This window comes from Artemia franciscana, chromosome 1 (assembly GCF_032884065.1).
Source record: "Artemia franciscana chromosome 1, ASM3288406v1, whole genome shotgun sequence".
NCBI lineage: Eukaryota > Metazoa > Arthropoda > Branchiopoda > Anostraca > Artemiidae > Artemia > Artemia franciscana.
This window is the reverse complement of record NC_088863.1, coordinates 25,337,614-25,362,054: the sequence shown is the minus strand read 5'-3', so window position 1 is coordinate 25,362,054 and position 24,441 is coordinate 25,337,614. Positions and strand designations below refer to the sequence as shown.

General features: G+C 34.8%; 2 protein-coding genes across 5 annotated transcripts in view; one reads left to right on the top strand and one right to left on the bottom strand.

The window, feature by feature from the left end:
* Nucleotides 1-18,196, bottom strand: part of LOC136027368 (peroxisomal carnitine O-octanoyltransferase-like) — a 68,454-nt gene extending 50,258 nt beyond the window's left edge. For all 3 annotated transcript variants that reach the window (XM_065704553.1, XM_065704560.1, XM_065704568.1), the window contains exons 1-2: nucleotides 18,001-18,196; nucleotides 10,738-10,876 (exon numbers count right to left, since the gene is read on the bottom strand). In XM_065704553.1, coding sequence (XP_065560625.1) covers nucleotides 10,738-10,876; nucleotides 18,001-18,125 — 264 coding nt within the window. In that variant the 5' untranslated portion in view covers nucleotides 18,126-18,196. The remainder of the gene's footprint in view (nucleotides 1-10,737; nucleotides 10,877-18,000) is intronic.
* A 133-nt stretch (nucleotides 18,197-18,329) lies between these two features.
* LOC136027386 (putative nuclease HARBI1) lies at nucleotides 18,330-23,557 on the top strand. Of its 2 annotated transcripts, XM_065704580.1 has the most exons (3): nucleotides 18,330-18,460; nucleotides 20,372-20,550; nucleotides 22,494-23,557. In XM_065704580.1, the coding sequence occupies exons 2-3, from the start codon at nucleotides 20,389-20,391 to the stop codon at nucleotides 23,526-23,528; spliced, it is 1,197 nt and encodes a 398-aa protein (XP_065560652.1). In that variant the 5' UTR covers nucleotides 18,330-18,460; nucleotides 20,372-20,388; the 3' UTR covers nucleotides 23,529-23,557. The 2 variants fall into 2 exon arrangements, with proteins under 2 accessions (XP_065560652.1, XP_065560662.1); XM_065704590.1 differs by lacking the exon at nucleotides 20,372-20,550 and having other exon boundaries at nucleotides 18,351-18,460.
* Nucleotides 23,558-24,441: the final 884 nt, after the last annotated feature.

The following is a 24,441-nucleotide window of genomic DNA, read 5'->3' as shown; positions in this document are numbered from 1 at the left end:
AAATTTTTCACAGAAAGTTCAATTGGTTGTTTAATGAATAAAATTATAATTGACAACAAAGCACATACATTCCTTTCTTAATAAAAAGTAAGTCGGTTGGTAGGTAAATCTTCAGTATTCTAATGTTAAAACATTTATTTTTTATGGCTCAAATTTATTTACTTTCCTCATAAACACACATTTAGAAGAGGAAAAGCTTCCAAGACTACTGAGAGTTGCTAAGCTAGCTTCCATGTTTAAGGGGGAGGGTGGTAATAATCTAGAGGCCACGTTACAATTTTGGCAGCTTTATCGCGAAGAAATGAGTGCATAGTAAGTTAAGTGAATAAACGCTATAATATGGTCATCTGAGACTGCATCTGTTATTTAATTCAAGTCAGTTTAGTTTAGAGGAGGGTAGAATTGCAAAAACGATGGTTCCGCACCAAACCCTGGTAGTCCTTTAAATTCTTAATGTGAGTCATAAAACACTAATATTGATACGAAAATGTCGATTTTATGATTTAAAGTTACTACTTTATCCTTGGTTCAAAATTACAGATTAAAGGAGAAGCAGTATTTTTACCTAAATGTTTTTTCTTGATATAAAACTATGATCGTGAACCTCCGAGACTCTGCAGAGAGTCTAAAATAAATCAAAACGAAAACTGCACAAGACGACACTGCATTCAAATCAAGGAGAAGGAAGCCGACCCCCTAGATCCACCTTTGCATATATAGAGCGTCGTTCAGAAACGATGTCGATATTACTAAATTTCACTGAAGTTCATTACCATCAGCAAAACGGACACCATTTTCCCTTAGGCTCGATTTTATTTTGCTATAATTTAAAAGCCTAAAAGGGAGTTACATTGACGATAAACTGAAATCCCCCCTTACTATTTTCATTGAACACTTTAAAACCCTTGATAAAAAAAAGTGAATTGTTTTTTTTTTGGGGGGAGGATTACCAAATGATATTTCTAGGAAAGGCATCAGAATTACTGATCTTCCATGCATGAATGTTTTAAAATAACAGTTCAAAAGAGTGAATCTGAAGCTGTGTCTTAGAGTTGGATTTCAATGAATCGTCTATCATCAATCTCGTTAGCTTTGAGCTCATTTAGATTTCAAGATTTTCTCTAAATTTCCTGATCCTTAAAGACCTTAAAGATCCATAACACTAATTTTTAATTAAAGTTTAATAATAATTTTTAATAATTTTAATTAGACTAATTTTTAATAATATATATTATATAATATATACACACATATATATATATATATATATATATATATATATATATATATATATATATATATATATATATATATATATATATATATATATATATATTTATATATATAATATATAATAAAATATTTATATATATAATAAATATAATAATAATCATAATAATATAATATAATATATATTATCTATATATATTAGGGTGGAGCTTATTTTAAAAATTTTGGAAATATTATTTTCTTACCCCCCTAAGTTGTTCCATATCACATGAAAACATTGTAGAAAAAGTTTGAGCCATTTATAATAATGTTTAGGGGTAGCTCAAGTACCTCAAAGATTAAGAAAAAAGAAAAAAAAGAAGGATTTCGATCAACTTGTATTTTGCTTTAAAAAAATATAAACAAAATTGTTTAGTTCCTACTTATGGTTGACCTGACAGAGTCTGCTTCCTGCTGTCGGGATAAACTCTGCGGTGTTCATTGACAACTTGCAGCAGAAATTGCAGCTGCGACTCATCTTGGGGTATAAAACCGCTGTACTCTTGAATGTGTGCCACTCCTCGCTCAGCGTGGTCATTGACGACTTTGAGTGACCTCACAGTTTCTGACGCTAGCTTGTAGTCGTGTCTATCTTCCCACAAGTCTGGATCAACTGTGAGAAATCCATCAGGAAGATCCATCATTTGAAAAAGTTTTGCTGACTTAGCTGTAACAAAATGTTCCAGGTTTTTATTCTTGGCTGAATCAAGATCAATGGTGATACGCTTGGTATTTTCCTGTTCCTGGTCGTCTTCACTCTGCATAGCACTCACCATCAGTCTCTTCGTCGACGAACTGACGCGACTGTCGAAGAAAGCCAAGCCAACGAGTTCGGGTGACAAATACCACAAGTGATCGGAAAACTTGTTTGATGTGGCCTTTGAGATTGCCAAATGGATGGACGAGTACTCGAGCAGCGACTTCAGCAGTAGTAGGTCACTGTACGGAGCACCTGAGGCTAAAGGTGCAGAGATCCAGGCTTTCAGGTACACACGTACTGCAAACACACACACGTCATGCAAACCTCTTTCTTCTGTGAGAGTCAGTCTAAACTGAGCCTTGAACATCCAGATCTTTAAACTGTATATCACTTTGCTCATCCATCTGGCATGGTGCATCGCTCCGGGTGACATGAATCGTACTCCTCTCGCAGGAGTAGTACCAAGAAAGATGAGCACAAGTTCCAGGAATTCCTTGTAATCATCCCTCGGCTGGCTCTGTTCAAGGTGCTTGTTAGCAAAATCGATGGTACTTTGTTTGATGTCATCCACTAGACGCGCCACATCATCAGCTGCAATTCCTGTTTCATATTTATCTGTATCCCTGAATCTCCAATAGTCCTGGAAGCGTTTGAAGAGTGGAACCTCAGGAGAAGATGTCGATCCCATGCACACTCGAAACGCAGCACCAATGACGAGCTCCATAATATGATGTCTACAAGCCAGTGACAAGAGTTCCTTACCTAGCTTCTGCTCCAACAGAACACAAGCACCAGAGATCCTGCCAGTGTTTGAGCTTGTAGTATCGAAACACATGGCTCGGATGTTGCCGGGTATGCCCCAGTCTTCAATAGCTCCGAAGACAGCAGAAGCCTGAGCCTCGCCTGTTCCGGATGGAAGCTTGGCTACTGTGAGTAGCTGTAAAACTTCTTTTCCGGAAACCAAAACAGGCAGACGATCAACCTTCTCTTTTCCAATGAGGTCGGGGATCAGTTTGCCGTCCCAGTGGACAACGAGGGGAACATCACTCTGAAACTTGGCTCTGATGCTTGCAGAACTGTGAATTCGATGTTTTGCTCTGAGTCGGCGAACTGAATCTCTATTTAGAGCTAGTTGGTCAATAGTCATTCCTAAGCTTTTGGCAGTTTCTGCTATGACAAAAACAGCCTTGCGGTCTGATACTTTAGTACGATCAAGAGCTGCTGCTAGTTCAGGTGTAACTACAGCTTTTCGGCCCCTCTTTCTTTTTTGAGTTCTGCTTCCTCCAACAGCCCCCTCACTGTCAACGTCTTCTGCTGCGCTGATCTCTGAACCAGATGTGGTAAGTTCGGCTGTGGAAGCCTCTATCTGTTGTATGTTCTCTGTTTGCTGTCGTCTTTTAAGTGTTTGCTGCTCTCTCTCAGACACCCTTTTCTCCTTGCAAGCTAGTGTTTCATCTACGCCAACCATTGACCCCCGTCTCCCCTTTTCTCGCTGGGCTAACAAGAAATCTTTGTCTTCTTGTATTGACATCGTGTTCAGGGCATCGGCGTGAGCGATGTCAAAAAGATCCTCGAGCCTAGATACGAAGGCCGCCTGTCTCGCCTGTTGAGTTGATGACTTTCGTGCTTTGTTCTTCTTGAGAAGACGTCATTCTTCAAATGCCTGCTCAAGCTTGGTTTGACAGTTTTAATGATCTCTCATTGGAATTCGAGCTTTCCGCCAAAACTTTGCTAGTTCGGTTACAGCAGTAGCCGACGAGTGCCTAATGGTCTCATTCAGTTCAAGGTGGAGATGAAGGAAGAGCCCAAGAGCCATTCGCAATGAAGGCAGCTTGCTACCTCTTAATTCAAACACAGAGCTACCAATGAGATATAACTCCGTTCGAGATCTAGTTGCATTTGCTAACATTTTCAGTCTCAATTGGGTCCGAAATAAACAGAAAACAGAATTTATAATCATGAACTTAGGTAGGGTGAATTTTTTTTAGAAAAAAGAGCAAAAATTGTTCAACTCATTGCTTCTCCAACAAAAGAATAGGCTCAGTTACATTCAAATTCGTCAATCAACGCTCAGTAGTCATTAACGTTATAGAAATCTACTGTCTTGAGACAAGTTAATACACAATTAGCTTATTATTGTAAAAAAAAACAACACTGATAACAAAACAGAACTGATACAATATCGCCTCGAGCAAAAAACTACACCAGACTGAGTCTTGGTGTCCGAGACTCTAGTAAGCGCAACCGGTCAAAAGCAAACAAGTCTGAACACGTTCATCTCTGAAGGATGGAAATTTTGCATTGTCGGCTAAATTATGTCTGGTTCTGCTGCAAGTTGTCAATGAACACCGCAGAGCTTATCCCGATAGCAGGAAACAGACTCTATCCGGTCAACCATAAATAGGAACTAAACAATTTTGTTGATGTGTTTTTAAGCAAAATACAAGTTGCTCGAAATCCTTCTTTTTTACTTTTTCCTTCTTTTTTACTTTTTTTCTTAATCTTTGAGGTACTTGAGCTACCCCTAAACATTATTATAAATGGCTCAATCTTTTTCTACAATGTTTTCAGGTGATATGGAACAACTTAGGGGAGTAAGAAAATAATATTTCAAAAATTTTTAAAATAAGCTCCACCCTAATATATATATATATATATATATATATATATATATATATATATATATATATATATATATATATACATATATATATATATATATATATATATATATATATATATATATATATATATATATATATATATATATAATAAGTTGTATGTGTGTTATGTCTGTCGACTGACGTCATTATAAGGATTGAGCATTATGCCGTCATAAAGTTGTTTGTCGACTCACGTCATGTGTGTCGAGTGACAAAATTACAGAACAAGACACCGGGACACATATGACGACCGGGACACAGAGAATATAAATGAAGACCGGGACACTCAAAGAGAAATTACAGACTGGGACACCGGGACCCAAATAAGGACCGAGACACAGGGAATATAAACGACTACCGGGACACAGGGACACAACTACAACGGGGACGCCGGGGGGCACAAGGGGGATAGAGAAATTACAGACTGGGGCCACCGGGACACAAATGACGGCCGGTACACAGGGAATATAAATGACGACCGGGACACAGGGACACCACTACAACGGGGACGCCGAAAGGCACAGGGTGGATATATAAATGACGATGGGGACACAGAGAATGTTCGATTAGCAATCACCATCAACAAAGCTCAAGGGCAATCATTAGAATAATGAGGTATAGATCTAAATACGGATTGATTTTCCCATAGACAACTATATGTTGCATGTTCAAGAGTCGGTAAACCTGACAATCTATTTATATGCACAGACAATGAGACAGCGAAGAATGTTGTATATTCACAAGTTTCATGTAGGTAAAAACATATATATATATATATATATATATATATATATATATATATATATATATATATATATATATATATATATATATATATATATCTATATTCACAGGTGGGACACAGGGACACAACTACAATGGCGCGTAACTAATATGACGCGTAACGACTTACGCACGCGGGGGGGGGGGCGAAGCGCCATCCCAACAGTTAGGATATTATATATCATATATATATATACATTTAAATATATATATATATATATATATATATATATATATATATTTAAATATATATATATATATATATATATATATATATATATATATATATATATATATATATATATATATATTAAATATATATATATATATATATATATATATATATATATATATATATATATATATACTAGCTGTTGGGGTGGCGCTTTGCGCCACCCCAACACCTAGTTGGTGGGGCGCTTCGCGCCCCCCAAGCCCCCCCGCGCGCGTAAGTCGTTACGCGCCACATTAGTTACGCGCCATTGTAGCTGTGTCCCACCTGTGAATAGAGATAGATATAAATATATATTTTTAACTACGTAAAACATGCGAATATACAACTTTCTTCGCTGTCCCATTGTCTGTGCATATAAATAGCATTTATATTCCCTGTGTCCCGGTCGTCATTTGTGTCCTGGTGTCCCAGTTTGTAATTTCTCTTTGAGTGTCCCGGTCGTCATTTATATTCCCTGTGTCCCAGTGTCCCGGTCGTCATTTGTGTCCCGGTGTCCCGGTCTGTAATTTCTATTCAAACAATCCCTGTGTCTCAGTCGTCAATTACATATCCTGCCTGTGCCCCCGGCGTCCCCGTTGTAGTTGTGTCCCTGTGTCCCGGTCGTCATTTTTATTCCCGGTCGTGATTTGTGTCCGGGTGTCCCAGTCTTTAATTTTTCTTTGAGGTTCCCGGTCGTCATTTATATTCCCTCTGTGTCGGTCGTCATTTGTGTCCCGGTCTGTAATTTATCTTTGAGTGTTTTTTCTTTTTAGCTTTTTTTAGTTTTTTACATTTTTTCAGTTTTTTTTCTTCTTTATTTTTCAGCGTCACTATGAAGTACATATCGCCGAACCTTTGTTTTTTAACTTAAATCTGGTAGGCATTGATGACCTTATCCAAGTCAAAATCCCAAACCCAATCATCATCGCTATCATTTTCAGTTTTGATATGTTTTGACTCTCGCTTTCCAGGTGGATTTTCATCTAACTGCTCGGTTTTGCGTTCTTTAGCCGCAAGCCTGTTTTCTTGCTGTTCTTGTGATTCCTCGGCACGCTTTCTTTTCTTACTTTCTCTATCAGCTGCAAGCCTGTTTTCTTGCTGTTCTTGTGATTCCTCGGCATGCTTTCTTTTCTTACTTTCTCTATCAGCAGCAAGTTTTTTGGCATAGACTCTTTGAGCAGCTTCCTCGGCTGTTGCCATTGTAGGTTCTTCAGTCATTTTACAATTAAACATTTTTCCGTGAACGCATGTCTTAAATATCTTGAATGACGTCACCGTCATTGCAAAAATGACGACAACTAACTTCATGACGTCAGTCAACACAGAAACATGACGTCACCTGACAGACAGACAGAGACACAGACAGACAACTTATTTATATATATATACTGGCTGTTGGGGTGGCGCTTCGCGCCACCCCAACACCTAGTTGGTGGGGGCGCTTCGCGCCCCCCCCCCAAACCCCCCCGCGCGCGTAAGTCGTTACGCGCCATAATAGTTACGCGCCATTGTAGTTGTGTCCCTATGTCCCACCTGTGAATATAGATAGATATATATATATATGGTTTTAACTACGTAAAACTTGCGAATATACAACATTCTTTGCTGTCCCATTGTCTTTGCATATAAATAGATTGTCAGGTTTACCGACTCTTGAACATGCAACATATAATGGTCCATGGGAAAACAATCTGTATTCAGATCTATACCTCATGATTCTAATGATTGCCCTTGAGCTTTGTTGATGGTGATTGCTAATCGACCATTCCCTGTCCCGGTGTCCCGGTCGTCATTTACATCCCCCTGTTTCCCCCGGTGTCCCCGTTGTAGTTGTGTCCCTGTGTCCCGGTCGTCATTTATATTCCCTGTGTCCCGGGTCCCGGTCGTCATTTGTATCCCGGTGTCCCGGTCTGTATATACATTCGTTTTTTAGTTTTGTTTTTCTCCTTTATTTTTTTCCTTTTTTTTCTTTTTTAGCTTATTTAGATTTTTAGATTTTTTAGTTTTTTTTATTAGTTTTTAGTTTTTGTTTCTTTTTAGTTTTTTTGTCCCGGTCGTCATTTATATCCCCCTGTTTCCCCCGGTGTCCCCGTTGTAGTTGTGTCCCTGTGTCCCGGTCGTCATTTATATTCCCTGTGTCCCGGTCGTCATTTGTATCCCGGTGTACCGGTCTGTATATACATTCGTTTTTTAGTTTTGTTTTTCTCCTTTATTTTTTTCCTTTTTTTTTCTTTTTTAGTTTATTTAGATTTTTTAGTTTTTTTATTAGTTTTTAGTTTTTTTTTCTTTTTAGTTTTTTTGTAGTTTTTACCTTCTTTTTAGTTTTGTTAATTTTTTTTTTTACTTGTGTCCTGGTCGTCATTTATACTCCCTGTGTCCTGGTGCTTTGTTGATTGCTAATCGAACATTCCTTTTGTCCTGGTCGCTTTCTCTTTGAGTGTCGTCATTTATTTTTTTCTTTTTTAGTTCTTTTAGTTTTTACCTTTTTTAGTTTTTTTTAGTTTTTAGTTTTTTTAGTTTTTTACCTTTTTTTAGTTTTTTTAGTTTTTTAGCTTTTTTATTTTTTTTTATTAGTTTTTAGTTTTTTTGTAGTTTTTGCCTTTTTTTTAGTTTTTTTAGTTTTTTAGCTTTTTTATTAGTTTTTAGTTGTTTTTGTAGTTTTTGCCTTTTTTTAGTTTTTTTAGTTTTTTAGCTTTTTTATTTTTTTTGATTAGTTTTTAGTTTTTTTTTGTAGTTTTTGCCTTTTTTTAGTTTTTTCAGTTTTGACGTCACCTGATCCAGTTTTTTCAGGTGACGTCACCTGATCCACGATCCACAGACAACTTATTTTTATATATATAGATAGTTTGTTTTTTTTTACTTATGTCCTGGTCGTCATTTATACTCCCTGTGTCCCGGTGCTTTGTTGATTGCTAATCGAACATTCCTTTTGTCCTGGTCGCTTTCTCTTTGAGTGTCGTCATTTATTAGTTTTTTCCTTTTTTTTTAGTTTTTTATTGGTTTTTACCTTTATTTTAGCTTATTTTTCAGTTTTTTCCTTTTTTTTAGTTTTTTTTTATTTCTTATTTTTTTTTAGTTTTTTACCTTTTTTTAGTTTTTTTAGTTTTTTTAGTTTTTTAGCTTTTTTACTTTTTTTATTAGTTTTTAGTTTTTTTTTGTAGTTTTTGCCTTTTTTTAGTTTTTTCAGTTTTTTTTTTAGTTTTTTATTGGTTTTTACCTTTATAGTTTTTTTAGTTTTTTAGCTTTTTTATCTTTTTTATTAGTTTTTAGTTTTTTTTGTAGTTTTTGCCTTTTTTTAGTTTTTTCAGTTTTGACGTCACCTGATCCAGTTTTTTCAGGTGACGTCACCTGATCCATCCATCCATCCACAGACAGACAACTTATTTTTATATATATACTAGCTGTTGGGGTGGCGCTTCGCGCCACCCCAACACCTAGTTGGTGGGGGCGCTTCGCGTCCCCCCCAAGCCCCCCCGCGCGCGTAAGTCGTTACGCGCCATAATAGTTACGCGCCATTGTTGTTGTGTCCCTATGTCCCACCTGTGAATATAGATAGATATATATATATGGTTTTAACTACGTAAAACTTGCGAATATACAACATTCTTTGCTGTCCCATTGTCTTTGCATATAAATAGATTGTCAGGTTTACCGACTCTTGAACATGCAACATATAATGGTCCATGGGAAAACAATCTGTATTCAGATCTATACCTCATGATTCTAATGATTGCCCTTGAGCTTTGTTGATGGTGATTGCTAATCGACCATTCCCTGTCCCGGTGTCCCGGTCGTCATTTACATCCCCCTGTTTCCCCCGGTGTCCCCGTTGTAGTTGTGTCCCTGTGTCCCAGTCGTCATTTATATTCCCTGTGTCCCGGGTCCCGGTCGTCATTTGTATCCCGGTGTCCCGGTCTGTATATACATTCGTTTTTTAGTTTTGTTTTTCTCCTTTATTTTTTTCCTTTTTTTTTCTTTTTTAGCTTATTTAGATTTTTAGATTTTTTAGTTTTTTTTATTAGTTTTTAGTTTTTTTTTCTTTTTAGTTTTTTTGTCCCGGTCGTCATTTATATCCCCCTGTTTCCCCCGGTGTCCCCGTTGTAGTTGTGTCCCTGTGTCCCGGTCGTTATTTATATTCCCTGTGTCCCGGTCGAACTTATGTCCTGGTCGTCATTTATACTCCCTGTGTCCCGGTGCTTTGTTGATTGCTAATCGAACATTCCTTTTGTCCTGGTCGCTTTCTCTTTGAGTGTCGTCATTTATTAGTTTTTTCCTTTTTTTTTTTAGTTTTTTATTGGTTTTTACCTTTATTTTAGCTTATTTTTCAGTTTTTTCCTTTTTTTTAGTTTTTTTTTATTTTTTATTTTTTTTAGTTTTTTACCTTTTTTTAGTTTTTTAGTTTTTTAGCTTTTTTACTTTTTTTATTAGTTTTTAGTTTTTTTTTGTAGTTTTTGCCTTTTTTTAGTTTTTTCAGTTTTTTTTTTAGTTTTTTATTGGTTTTTACCTTTATAGTTTTTTTTAGTTTTTTAGCTTTTTTATTTTTTTTATTAGTTTTTAGTTTTTTTTGTAGTTTTTGCCTTTTTTTAGTTTTTTCAGTTTTGACGTCACCTAATCCAGTTTTTTCAGGTGACGTCACCTGATCCATCCATCCATCCATCCACAGACAGACAACTTATTTTTATATATATAGATATATATTATAATATTCTATAATATATTATAGTAAATAATAAAAATATAAAAATAATATAATAATAAATATATAAAATAATTATATAATAATAAATTATAATAATTATAATTAATTATGATTAATTATGAAATTTTTAAAATTTTCCAATTATGAGATCTTATAGTTAAAGTCCACTTTAATTGTTTATCTTTCTAGCGTTGTTTTGGACTGGTATTTTTACCTTGTTTGTCGTAGGTTTTATCTTTCACAACTTTATCATATTTGTCTAGCGTTATTTTTGGCCATGTAAGAAATTTTGGCAAGATTCATGAAAGCCTTTGCGAATAAGGAATGATTTATATCTATTATTAACTATGAATTTTTCATGATGTATAGCAAGCATTTGAGCCTAATTTTTAATAATAAGAATACTTACCCAATTTTTTTGGTGATTTGCTTTTAACAACAGAAGTCTCTGAAGATGTTTGCCACTTCCCCTTTCAAAGTCTTCTAATAGTAATTTGACATGCTTACGCTCCTGGAGACTTAATAAAGGCTTTAGAGATGAATAGTATCTGGAATAATCCATCTGAAGGTCAGAGCAAATAGTTAGAAAAGAAGAACGTTAAAATCACAAGAACGTTTGCTCTCCATCTGAAGGTCAGAGCAAATAGTTAGAAAAAAAGAACGTTAAAATCAAAAGAACGTTTGCTCCTGCAAGAACATTAAAATCACATACTAGCAGTATCTTCAACAGCCACAGGTAGGAGTGATAGGGTGGTTTGTTACGTTTTAGGTTTAGTAGACAATGTATCTAACAGCTGAAAGCTGGAAAAAAATTGAATTTATCATTTAATGTCCTATGTTTTATAAGTTCAGTTTTCAACAATTTTTTATTATGAATACATTTCAGCAAGTATGGGTGAAAAACAACTAAAGTGAGGGGGTTTGATTGGTTAAGTATGTACCAACAAAGAAGTATATAACACCTAAAAAGCGTTTTTCAATGAAAATACCCAAAAAGAGGATTTTTTTAAATCATGAGGGGAGCAAAAAGCTAATGAGACACAGCCCCCCCCCCCCATTAAACCCTGGATGATGGCATTGATTATATATGAAAGGGTATCTAACTTTAAAAACCAATGAATATACACTTCAGTTGAAATTAGCCGCTATTTGTGAGATATTTAGCTGCTATTTTTCGCTTCTGGACTTTCACACTACAAAATTAGCATATAACCCACATCCATCAACCCTCTGATACAAATTCTGGCAGAAAGTAGAAAACATCTGTAAAATAGGGTATGCAAAAAACTATGAGTTTAGAGTTAAGATGCTCAAATGACAATGTCATCCTCCTGTTTGGAATTAGCAGCTTTAATAGGTTTTGGGGGTGGGAGCTATGTGGGAGGATCTTTCCTTGGAAAAATATGTCATGGGGGAACAGAAATTCAATGAAAAGGGCGCAGGATTTTCTAAAACTACTATAAAAAAACAATGAAAAAGTAAAAATTGAAAAGTTTTTTCAATTGAAAGTAAGGAGTAGCATTGAAACTTAAAACGAACAGAGATTATTACGCATATCAGGGGTTCTAAAAATACTTTAGTATAAAGAGCGAGGTATTTAGGAGGAGATAAATACCCCGCTCTTTATGCAATAGTATTTTTAATAATTTCAACTATTTATTCAACGGCCTTTCGGATTCAGGGGTCATTCTTGAAGAATTGGGACAAAACTTACGATTTAGTGTAAAGAGCGAGGTATTAACGAGGGTAAAAACACCCTCAAATACATAATCAAAATTTAAGAATATAAAAGTTTGTTACGTAAGCTAATTCTTCAAATACTTATATTTACTAATAAAAATATTCGTTAAAAATTAAAATTTATAGTTGGCTTTTTATGTAACCGAAAAATTGCAGGGCAAATAGGCCTCCTTCCCCACCCCTTATTCCTCAAAATCGTCTGATCAAAACTAAGAGAAAGCCATTTAGCCAAAAAAGGAATTAATATGCAAATTTAATTATAATAATTGATGTGTGGAGAGCCAAAATCAAACATGCATTAATTCAAAAACGTTCAGAAATTACATATAAAAACAAATTTTTTTAACTGAAAGTAAGGAGCGACATTAAAACTTAAAACGAACAGAAATTACTCCGTATATGAAATGGGTTGTCCCCTCCGCAATCCCTCGCTCTTTACGCTAAAGTTTGACTCTTTGCCACAATTGTGCTTTTTAAAACAATTATAAGCTTTAGCATAAAGAGCGAGGAATTGCGGAGGGGACAACCCATTTCATATACGGAGTAATTTCTGTTCATTTTAAGTTTTAATGTCGCTCCTTATTTTCAGTTAAAAAACTAGTTTTTTTATGTAATTTCTCTTTGAGACGCAAGTCTGTTTTCACGCTGTTGTTGTGATTCCTCGGCAGGCTTTCTTTTCATACTCTCTCTATTAGCCGCAAACCTGTTTTCACGCTGTTGTTGTGATTCCTCGGCACGCTTTCTTTTCTTACTTTCTCTATTAGCCGCAAGCCTTTTGCCATTAGCTCTTTGAGCAGCTTCTTCGGCTTTTTCTTCTTAATGACGTCATATACAGTCAACAAACATGACGACAGTCGACAAACAAACATGACGTTAGTCGACTGTCGACAAACATGACGTCAGTACATAAACAACTTATTTATATATTTATATATATATATATATATATATATATATATATATATATATATATATATATATATATATATATATATATATATATACTGGTTTTTGCGGTGGCGCTTCGCGCCACCCCAACACCTAGTTGGTGGGGGCGCTTCGCACCCCCCAAGTCCCCCCGCGCGCGTAAGTCGTTACGCACCATATTAGTTACGCGCCAGTGTAGTTGTGTCCCTGTGTCCCATCTGTGAATATACGTAAAACTTGCGAATATACAACATTCTCTGCTGTCCCATTGTCTGTGCATATAAATAGATTGTCAGGTTTACCGACTCTTGAACATGCAACATATAATTGTCCATTGGAAAAACAATCCGTATTCAGATCTATACCTCATTATTCTGATGATTGCCCTTGAGCTTTGTTGATGGTGATTGCTAATCAAACATTCCCTGTGACCCGTCGTCATTTATATATCCCCCTGTGCCCCCGGCGTCCCCGTTGTGTCCGTGTCCCGGTCGTCATTTATATTTCCTGTGTCCCAGTCGTCATTTGTGTCCCGGTGCCCCAGTATGTAATTTCTCTTTGAGTGTCCCGGTCGTCATTTATATTCCCTCTGTCCCGGTCTGTAATTTCTCTTTGAGTGTTTGTTTTTTAGTTTTTTTTTTAGTTTTTTACCTTTTTTCTTTTTTCAGTTTCCTTTTTCTTCTTTATTTTTCAGCGTCACTATGAAATACATATTGCCGAACCTTTGTTTTTTAACTAAAATCTGGTAGGCATTGATGGCCTTATCCAAGTCAAAATCCCAAACCCAATCATCATCGCTATCATAATATCCTGATCATCTCTCAGACTTTGGTAAAAAACAAAGTCTGAGAGACATATGTCTCTGACTCTACCCCTTGAAGCCTAGTTTAGCTTTAAGAAGAAAAATGTGTCTAATGTTCATCATTTTTATTCTTCTTTAGCAGTGAGCTAAAAAACCCCATATTAAATGATTCCTAGCAGAAAAAGTTTGCTAGCATGAACTTCATTGATATTGGGGCCCTGGAGGGGGATATAGGGCCCTCCAAAGATTGGCCGAAGGGGTCTCAGGGTTATTGCATATTCTCTTGCATAAGTCTGGTAGTTGGAAAAATCTGTGTGTTTGGAAGTATTAAAAAGAATAGAACCATCGTTACATTATGAAGGTTTGGAATCAAAACAAGTGTTTCATAAGCCCAGTAATGGGAAAACCCGTGTGCTTGTATCCATGAGGCTTTTGTGTAATGAAACATAAAACCCTGCACATTAACAAACCATGTGTAAGCCAAGTAACAGGAAAACCCACCTGGCCAATTGTATCTATGAGGCCAATTGTATCCATGAGGCCTTTTTGCAATGAAATGTCATCTCATTTCAAATCCATTGAGCTCCCTCTGGAGTTTATATGACCACCCTTTCCATAAAAACGTATATGCCCCAAAGGCATAAATTTCAACCCTTGCACTGAGGGCTGTGGGGGAGTTATCCTCAAAGACATAATTTCCAGACCTTTCAACTATGCTGGGCAAAATAGTTATGTCGAAATGTTGATTAGATTTGTTTTGAGAATTATTGAGCAGAAGGACATGGGGGGGGGGGCTTCTTGCCCTATAATCCCTTTTGACTATTAAAAAGGGCACTAGCCTTTACAGTTTCTAATCAACTGAACCTTTATTGAAGTTTCTACAACAACAAATGGCAATCTCAAAATTTCTATCCAATACATTTAGGAAAAATATAAGCTATCAGGGGGGGGGGGGGCTATCCATCCTCCAGTCACTTTGAATCTTAAAAACAGCACTATAACTTCTGATTACCAGTCTAATGAGCTCCCTCCAAAGTTTATATGACAACCCTTTTTATAATAACCTTAGATGCCCCAGGGCAAAACTTACAACCCTAGACACAAGGGCTTTGAGGGGCTGTCATCCTCAAAGGTGTAATTTCCTGATATTTTTACCAGGTTGAACAAAATAGCAATCTCAAGTTTTTTTTTGATGTGTTTGAGAAAATGGTGGGTGTGGAAGGGGTTGTCCTCCAATCATTTTCAACTATTAAAAATTGGAATTAGCCCTTTCAGTTTCCAATCAAATGAGCTATTTTTAAACTTTCTATGACAGATGTTTCAGTACCAAGTGGCATGATCTAAAAAAAAAGAAAAAAAATAATAATAATAAAAAAATACATTGTGCCTACATCACTCTTTACTTAGGCAGCACTATTCCACTATTTATTATAGTGTTTATTTCAGAATAGGCCATGGAAAAGACTATTCCCTAAATTTCATCAATTATTTGTTACTTAAAAATTAGAAATTTTAACTTCAAACATATCTGTTTTAGTGTAATCTTGCTCAGAAGCCTGACCTGGCCTATTGAAAAAAAATTCTGTAATGTTCTAGTTGAGAGGGTTCTTTCTAACTTGGGAAGAAGTTGAGTTTGGGGCAACACACTTTTAGAATTGAATCCAAACCCTAAAATACACATTGGGAAGGAGTGGATAAGCATCTGTCTATACCATTTCTTTATTTCTAGGGCCTAGAGGGTCACAGAGATAACAAGTCATTGTCTATCTAAATTTTGACAAAAATATTTAATGAGTTTGGGTTTACTTTCTCTCTTTATTGGCTTTTGTTTTTGAAAATATGGGTAATATTATTTCAGTAGGGTATTAAGCCAAATCAAGTCCTCTCTTTTTCTTGATTTAAGGAATATCTCTACAGATTTTAAGACATCATAAATCAAGACTGAACAAATATTTGAGACTCAAAACACCTTCTTTGTGCCTCAATTTACACAATAAATCTATCTGAAAAGGTTTCACTTTAGGCTATAAAATAAAGATTTTTGGGTAAATGCACACAAGATTCTATAGCATAACATAACAGCCCTTGATGCATTCTTGATGCTTTCTCAAAATATAATTATTAATTCATTTGCAAATGTCCCCCCCCTCACCCTGATATAAGGCCAAAGGAAGCAAAAATAATATGCTAAACAAAAAAAAAGCTAAAAAAGAAAGAAACTTTGTCAACTCTGGAAAAGTTAATGGTACTTGTGTATTATTCAGAACACACTCAATAAGTGAAGTTAGGTATCTTCTATCACTATGTGTTCCTTCTTATAAGAGTATAAAGTCATGGTGTGTCCCTTGACACACTGTTTTGTTGTGGGCAATGACCCCTTATCCTGGAAAAATATAATTTTCTCTTTTTTAGTCTTTGGTAAATCTCAAATCTTCATTTCAAAATCTATGTTCAGACACTATCTTCTATCACTATGCAAAGCAAACTAAATTGAGTTTTGTCTTTGTGGCTATGAAACCAGTTTTTCTCATAAAATGTACCAGCATTGTTGTTTGTTTAAGACCTAACTTTAAAGTTAGAACCTAACTTTAGTTATTGAGTGTCTTTTGAATAATACATGAGTATCAAATTAATCAACATCATTAATGAATTCACAAGAAAAACTTCATCAAAAAGGGATAATCCTTAAGTTGCTCTTAGCTGTAATTTAAGGTGAACAACAAAATTCTTACTTTATAATATGTAGGATGTTTCTACTAGGCTAATATGATTATCTTGTTTTTGTAATATGCTAATGTAAATTAGGCTATTAGGTCTATCACTTTTTTAAAAATGTTTGAAATAGCAAATTGGCAAATTAAATCCTTACTTATATATGGAGATAATTCCAGACTGAGAAAATAACTGGTTTAATTTAGGAGCTAGGTCTAGCCTAGGCTATAATGTATATATAAATATACATGTATATTAATTTATATAAATATATATGTTATATGTATAAATATATAAACATATGTATATTAATATGTATATAAATATATATTGTATAAATATAATGTATAATATATAAAGCTATATAAGGGATGTCATGAGGGAGTGCATTAGCAAGTGAATTTGTTATTATATTTGGAAAGAGCATAAAAAGAATTGAGTAGCCTGGAATATATTTATTTCTAGGTTATATTTTGGCTAATAATCATCTAACATTATTATCTAAAATTGAAAATTTTGGTAAAATTCTAATTTAGCTACTCTTCACTATCTTGGAAAGGGATTAGGTTAGGAAAATGAAACCTTCAGTAATAAAACCAGAGCCAAAAACATACTCTGGGAAGGTATTGCCAAGCTTCTATGTTAACCCTCTTCTGATCCTAAGTCATAGAAATTTGTCTAGCCTACTTGACAGGTCTATAGCCTACCTATTGAAATTTTCAACAAAACAATTTTTTACCTTAATTTTCAATTATCAGTTTCTTTTTCCTGGTAATAGTTCTGAAAATGCAATTCCTGTTATATGAGTAGAATTTTAAGCCAAGTCAATGGGGTTAATATATTAACCCTGTTAGAAAAAAGTTATTTTCTAAATTTAGGAAATATATTTGCAAGTCTTTGGAACCTCATAATTGGAATTGAGCAAAGTTGTCAAGCTTAAAAAAAAATTTGTTGTAGCTCATTTAAGGAGAAGATCAATTTTGCAAGGTATCACTTTCATAAAGGTAGCCTAGGCTTCCACTTTTTTCCTGTTTTGTTGGGTAAGAAATAAATAAATTAATAGGCCTATTATTATTATAACACAAAGATTTTAAAAGCTTATCAAAAGTCACTGCCCTTTAGAGTCTAGAGGGAGAAGGAGTAGAGGCAGGTACTTCAAAATACCTCCACAGGACAAACTTTAGTCTGTAAATTCATCCTTGAAGGTTTCATATTCCTAAACTAACCCATTTTCAAGATAGAAAAAGTAGCTAAAGTAAAATTCTACCCAAAGTTTGTTAGAATGGTAGGTCAGAAGCAACTCAAATTTAGCTTTAGACATCTTCAACTATGTGTAAACTTAATATTACCAAAAACTTGTTTGAAGTCATAGAGTATACAGAAAACTGATTTAAAGACTATTCTATATTAGCTTTAATCTTAATGGCTTAGCCTGCAAGTCCTTTAATTATTGTTAGCCCAGTTGACTTGTTAAGGTGCAAACCAACATACCTGGCAAGGGTATTTTTCAAGTCTGGAACAGGTAAATTTGGCAAATTTTCATCATTAGAGAATGTTCCATCTGCTGTAGCAAGGAAAATGGAAGCAAAACTTTTAACGTAGTCACTCTCTTTCATATTACAATCAAGCCATTGCCTTAAAAATTTTAAAATTTTTGTTCGATGGCATTGATTGCTGACTATTATAGAGGCCTTTTTTCGCGTCAACCAGCTGGTTTAACCAATGACAGCTTTGGTTTAACCAGCTTGGGTGCGTTTCTTTACATGTCCAATGGGATTTTTACTAATCGAGGTTTAACCCCTAAAAGATAGCAACAAATACTTGTCTGGCCACGTGTCACTGAAAACGCCAAGATTAATTGCGAGAATAGCAACATGGGTCACGTGTATGTCATTGACCCCGTTCAGTGTAAACAAAGCGTGAATTGATTAACAGATCTTTAGAAGCAGCAGTAAGTAAAATTTTTATTGTGTACATCCTAAGTTACAAATACCAGGTAATATAGCCTTTTTTTTTTGGGGGGGGGGAGATTCTACTTCAGCACAGCTGTTTATGTTTTAGTTACTTTTCTGCTGTTGTTGTTACGAAACTGTTATATTATGTTACCGATTATTATTAGTTGCTTTTTAGCTAGTTCAAAATTTGTTTTCATAGTTCGTGGTAATAAACTGAGTATCCCCCTCAACAGACCCTTCCCCCATCGCAGGTGGTTGGTCTTCAATCACTTTCGACTTCTTTGAAAAGGATTAGAGCTCTGAAATTCTGATGTAGTGAGCACCCTCCGAAGTTTCTGCGATCGCGAGGTGGAGTTGGGGATGGAAAGGGGAGTCTCCCTCCTATAAAGAATAAACTCTGCTCATTTTAGCGCCTAATATTTCTCTTTACTTCCATAATAACAGTATTGCCCAGAAATCGAGACGATTAAATATTAATTTTACATTTGATGTTTTTCTAAAGTTTTTTTTTAGCGTGAATCAAACGCCCATCTCAGAATTTCATTCGGATGTCTTCAGAAGAAAAAGGGGACACTGGAAGGAGGCTAGTTGCGTGCTAGTTGATCTTTAAATAAGGATAAACGCCACATTTCCTTTCTGTCACTAAATAAAAAACAAGTTTTTTTTTAACTGAAAGTAAGGAGCGATATTAAAACTTGAAAAGAACAGAAGCAATTCCGTACATAAAAGAGGTTGCCCCTTCCTCAACACGTCACTCCTTATGCTAAAGTCTGTTTTCATTGTTTTAAAAAGTAGAGTTGGGTCACAGAGTCAAACTTTAGCATAAAGAATGAGGCTTTAGAGGGAAAACTTTTTTTATATACGGAATAATTTCTATTCGTTTTAAGTAACAATGTCGCTCCTTACTTTCAGTTTGAGAAACTTGTTCTTTTATTTAATTTATAAATATTTTTCAACTAATGCAGCTTTGAATTTTGGGTACTGTACATGAAAAAGGAATGAAAAATGTATATTAATTTTGGCATATTTATTCGCATATAAAGGATTGCCCCCTGTCAATACCTTGATCTTAACGCTAAAGTTATTAATAGTAAAAAAAAAATTCCTATTCTAATTAAACTGCCCCCGTGTTTCAGTTGCCGTACTTCAAAAATTGGGACAAACTTTAGCATAAAGAGTAAGGTATTGAGGAGGGGGCAAACCTTCATATCGATAATAATTTTCGTTCATTTTGATGTTTAATGTTGCTCCTTACTTTCAAAAAAATAATTTTGTTTTAATTTAACTAACTGTAAGTACGGAGCGACTCGGCCCAATTGCACAAAACAAAAAATTAACAGTAGTTACAACAAAAGACTTAATTTTTTATACAAATTTAAAATAAATAATACTTATTATGTTTAATATTAACCTTCAAACGGCACAGGCCTGAGGAAATTAGCCTGATTATCAAATAAGGGAAAAACGTTCCGTAAGACTTAATAAATCTTACACTCGTATTTAAAATCACACCATCAGATTCACTGTATCAGAGAACACCAATGCAGAGGTTTCAAGCTCAGATAAAAAAAAAAAACAACTACAAACCACGCTTTTTGAACTGAAAATAAGGAGCAACGCTAAAACTTACAACAAACCTAAATTTCGTATATGAATGGTTAGCCCCTTCTCGATGCCTCATTCTTTACATTAAATTTTGACCTTTGGTCTCAATACTTTCCAAATTTTCTTTAAGAAAACTTAAAGGCCATTTAATTAGAATTAGAAGCTTTTGTAGAAGTGCTGAAAAACTTGCCTCCTTATTTTTATTGAAAACAAACGTGCTTTTTAAAATTTATTCGTTTAGATGTGATTTTCCCCTGTTTTGTTTCACTATTCTGATTGCTCAGTTTTCTACTTTATTTTAGGTAGAACCTCTCCCAAAATGTCCCAGACGGCGCTGAGAAATCTTATTTCAGCACTGATTTTGGTTAATGAAATTTTTGACTCGGATGACGAGTCTACTGACTCGGATGACGAGTCTACTGACTCAGAAAATGAATTATATCAAGATGAGGAAGAGCTGAATGAGCCAAGTATTTTAACGGTATTTCAATGTTATGATTTATCAGTTTTTGTGTGCATATTACATGATTAAGCAACTGTCATGAGGAAGCAAATTGTTTTGTTTGACGTTTTTGCATGCAATCAATCTCTGGGACTAACCAATACAATCAATGCGGAAACTGCATATGTTAATTATTTGAGAATTCCTTTTTCTTAGTCGGAGGATTTCCTTCCCTTACTCAAAACTGTTGACAATGTGCGTGCTATTACGACTTAATTTACAAATGCATTAAATTGATTTCACTGGCTTCAGCTGATGCCACGACATCATAGACAGGAGACATAATATATATATATATATATATATATATATATATATATATATATATATATATATATATATATATATATATATATATATGTTTTTAACTACGTAAAACTTGCGAATATACAACATTCTTTGCTGTCCCATTGTCTGTGCATATAAATAGATTGTCAGGTTTACCGACTCTTGAACATGCAACATATAATGGGACATGGGAAAACAAACCGTATTCAGATCTATACCTCATGATTCTAATGATTGCCCTTGAGCTTTGTTGATGGTGATTGCTAATAGAACATTCCCTGTGTCCCCGTCGTCATTTATATATCCCCCTGTGCCCCCCGGCGTCCCCGTTGTAGTTGTGTCCCTGTGTCATTTATATTCCCTGTGTCCCGGTCGTCATTTGTATCCCGGTGTCCCGGTCTGTATACACATTCGTTTTTGAAATGGTATATGATGAAATAAATTTTTGTATTTTTCCCCTTTTTTTCTTTTTAGTTTTGTTTTTTGGTTTATACTTTTTTTTTAGTTTTTTTTCTTTTTTCTTTTTATTTTTTTTTCTTTTTGTTTTTTTTTTAATTTTGTTTTTCTCCTTTATTTTTCATTTTTTTCCTTTTTTCTTTTTTTCTTTTTTAGTTTTTTTTAGTTTTTTAGCTTTTTTAGTTTTTTTTATTAGTTTTTAGTTTGTTTTTTATTTTAAGTTTTTTTGTAGTTTTTACCTTTTTTTTTAGTTTTTTTTTACTTATGTCCTGGTCGTCATTTATACTCCCTGTGTCCCGGTCGAAAATTTGTGTCCCGGTGCTTTGTTGATGGTGATTACTAATCGAACATTCCTTGTGTCCCGGTCGCTTTCTCTTTGAGTGTCCCGGTCGTCATTTATATTCCCTATGTGCCGGTGTCCCGGTCGTCATTTGTGTCCCGATCTGTAATTTCGTCAGTCGAAAACATGACGTCAGTCGACACACAAACATGACGTCACTCGACAGACACACACACACAGACAACTTATTTTTATATATATATATATATATATATATATATAATATATATATATATATATATATATATATATATATATATATATATATATATATATATATATATATATATATATATATATATATATATATATTCTTCCCTCCCCCCACCCAACGGGGGGTTATATATATACCCCCCCCCCCCCGGCCCAACGGGAAATACTTCCCTCTACCCATAGAAAATACAATTTTTTTTTTGGTGGGGAGGGGGAACTTTTTCAGATAACTCATCAAAAATTAGTTTATATTCAATTTTGCTACGTTTTTACGAGTCGGACAAACATTACAGGAGGGGGGGGGGTTAATATAACCCTTTTTTGACATCTTAATTTTAAAGAATGGGAAAACAACCACAAACTGTACTTTTTGCGTACCATAGGGTATTTTATGAATGCCTTATTAAGTCAAATTTCTAAAAGTAATTAAATATGAAAATCATTTTGTAATTTAATTTGAATCTAATACCAGTTGAAATTTTTCCAGCTCGGTTTCAGAACAATAGGCTCTTCTTCATAACAATGGCGAAATCAAACAATTCAGAAATAATGTCTTCTCGGTTTCATAATCAGTGTTTATCCATTGCTTCAAAATACTTCCTAATAATTTTTTTCCCCTTTTTAGACAAGAGTTTCAACCGTATCGAGACGAAATGTACCAAAGGTAGCAGGATATGAAGAAATAGTCACAGAGAGAATGCAGGATTATGATTTTAAAACTCATTTTAGACTTCATAGAAGTACTTTTGATCTTCTCTTAGGAAAAATTAACATAAAGCTACAGAATCAGACAAGACCAACATCAAGATGCTCACCTAACAAGATGCTCCTCATAACTCTATGGATTCTGGCAACCCCAGAGTCCTACAGGTCCGTTGGATGTCGCTTCGGTGTGTGTAAGAAAACAGTGTTCAAAGTCATAAGAAGAACAATTGACGCCATTTACGAAATGGCATCAACAACAATAAAGTGGCCAGGGGCTACAGAAGCACAAAACATAATTTCTGCCAATAGTTCTACTGCTGGCTTTCCAGGGGTTCTTGGTGCTATAGATGGAACCCACATCCCAATCAGAACCCCTCAACATTCTTCGGGAACATATATCAACAGAAAGGGGTTTCACTCTCTCCAATTGCAGGTTGTGTGCCAACATAACCTGAAATTTACTGACTGTAATGTAGGGCAGCCAGGGTCCATGCATGATGCCCGTGTTTTTCGGCATTCAGAAATTTGTACTGACCTACAAAATAGTACTTTATTTTTTCCCGAGGATAGCCATTTAATCGGCGATGCAGCGTACCCACTTTCTGACCGGTTACTAACACCATATAGAGATACGGGTAACCTAACCAGATATCAGGTTAGGTACAACTTTAAACTGTCTTCTACAAGAATGTCTGTTGAAAGGGCGATTGGAATATTAAAGTGTCGTTTTAGAAGACTTAGGTTTTTTGATTCCCCTGACCTTGCATTTATTTCCAAATCAGTAATTGCAGCATGTACCTTGCATAATTTTTGCATTGACGAGAATGATCTCCATTTTGAAAATTCAGAAGAGCTGAGCTCAGGCGGAGCTGCTACAATTAATTCAGAAAATAACATCTATAATTCCACAGTCACTGCCAGAGCAAAAAGGGACCGCATTGCAAGACTTTTGTAATTTTTAAAATAAATAGTTACCGTTTTTTACTTATTAGTAGGTTACTTTCTATGTTTAAACATTTGTTAGCATAATTAATTGTATCACAATCTAATATTAATCAAGAGTAAAGTGGAATTTTCTCTTGAAATTTATTTGAAGATAATTACTTTCATAATAACAGCGTAGACCCGAAATATTCCCAGAAATCATATGGAATAAGATATCAATTTCCCGTTTTCGATGCGTTACCCTGTGAGGTATATCCCTGCCAAACTAAAAAAAAAAAAACAGAGAACCATATTGTAGAAGTTTAAATGCCTTTTAAGTTTTTTAATTCAGAAACCTACGGACATATTTCGCGAGGAACTTTTCTCCAGGGGAGGAGGGGGGTGAAGGGATTGTCTATAGAATTTTCAGCGGGAAGAAAATGTTTGGGAATAATTCCTTTCACTGAAATCAAATTGTCGGGCAATAATTTTTTAATTGGAAAAATTAGAAAAATAAGGTATTTTTAACTTACGAACGGGTGATCGGATCTTAATGAAATTTGATGTTTGGAAGGATATTGTGTCTCATAGCTATTATTTTAAATCCCGACCAGCATTAAGCCTCTGATTTTCCTTTTAAATCAATGTATTGGTTCTTAGAATTTTGCTAGAGCTAATATCATATGAGCTCTTGGTCTCGTCAAAAGTGCCATATGAGCTTTTAACTCTTGTTTATTTATAATAATAGCGAACTTTGTTAGTTTTACACTTCGAAGATAAGAAAAACTACTCATAGAATTTGACAACGCTTTCGCCCATGAAACTTAAACAATTAGAATATTTTGTTCCCAAAAGCCAACTATGCTTTGAAGCAAAATCTAAACCCTATTAAACTTTTCGGTGTTTTTTTTTTTTTGCCACCTGCTACTGCCAAAAATTGCAGA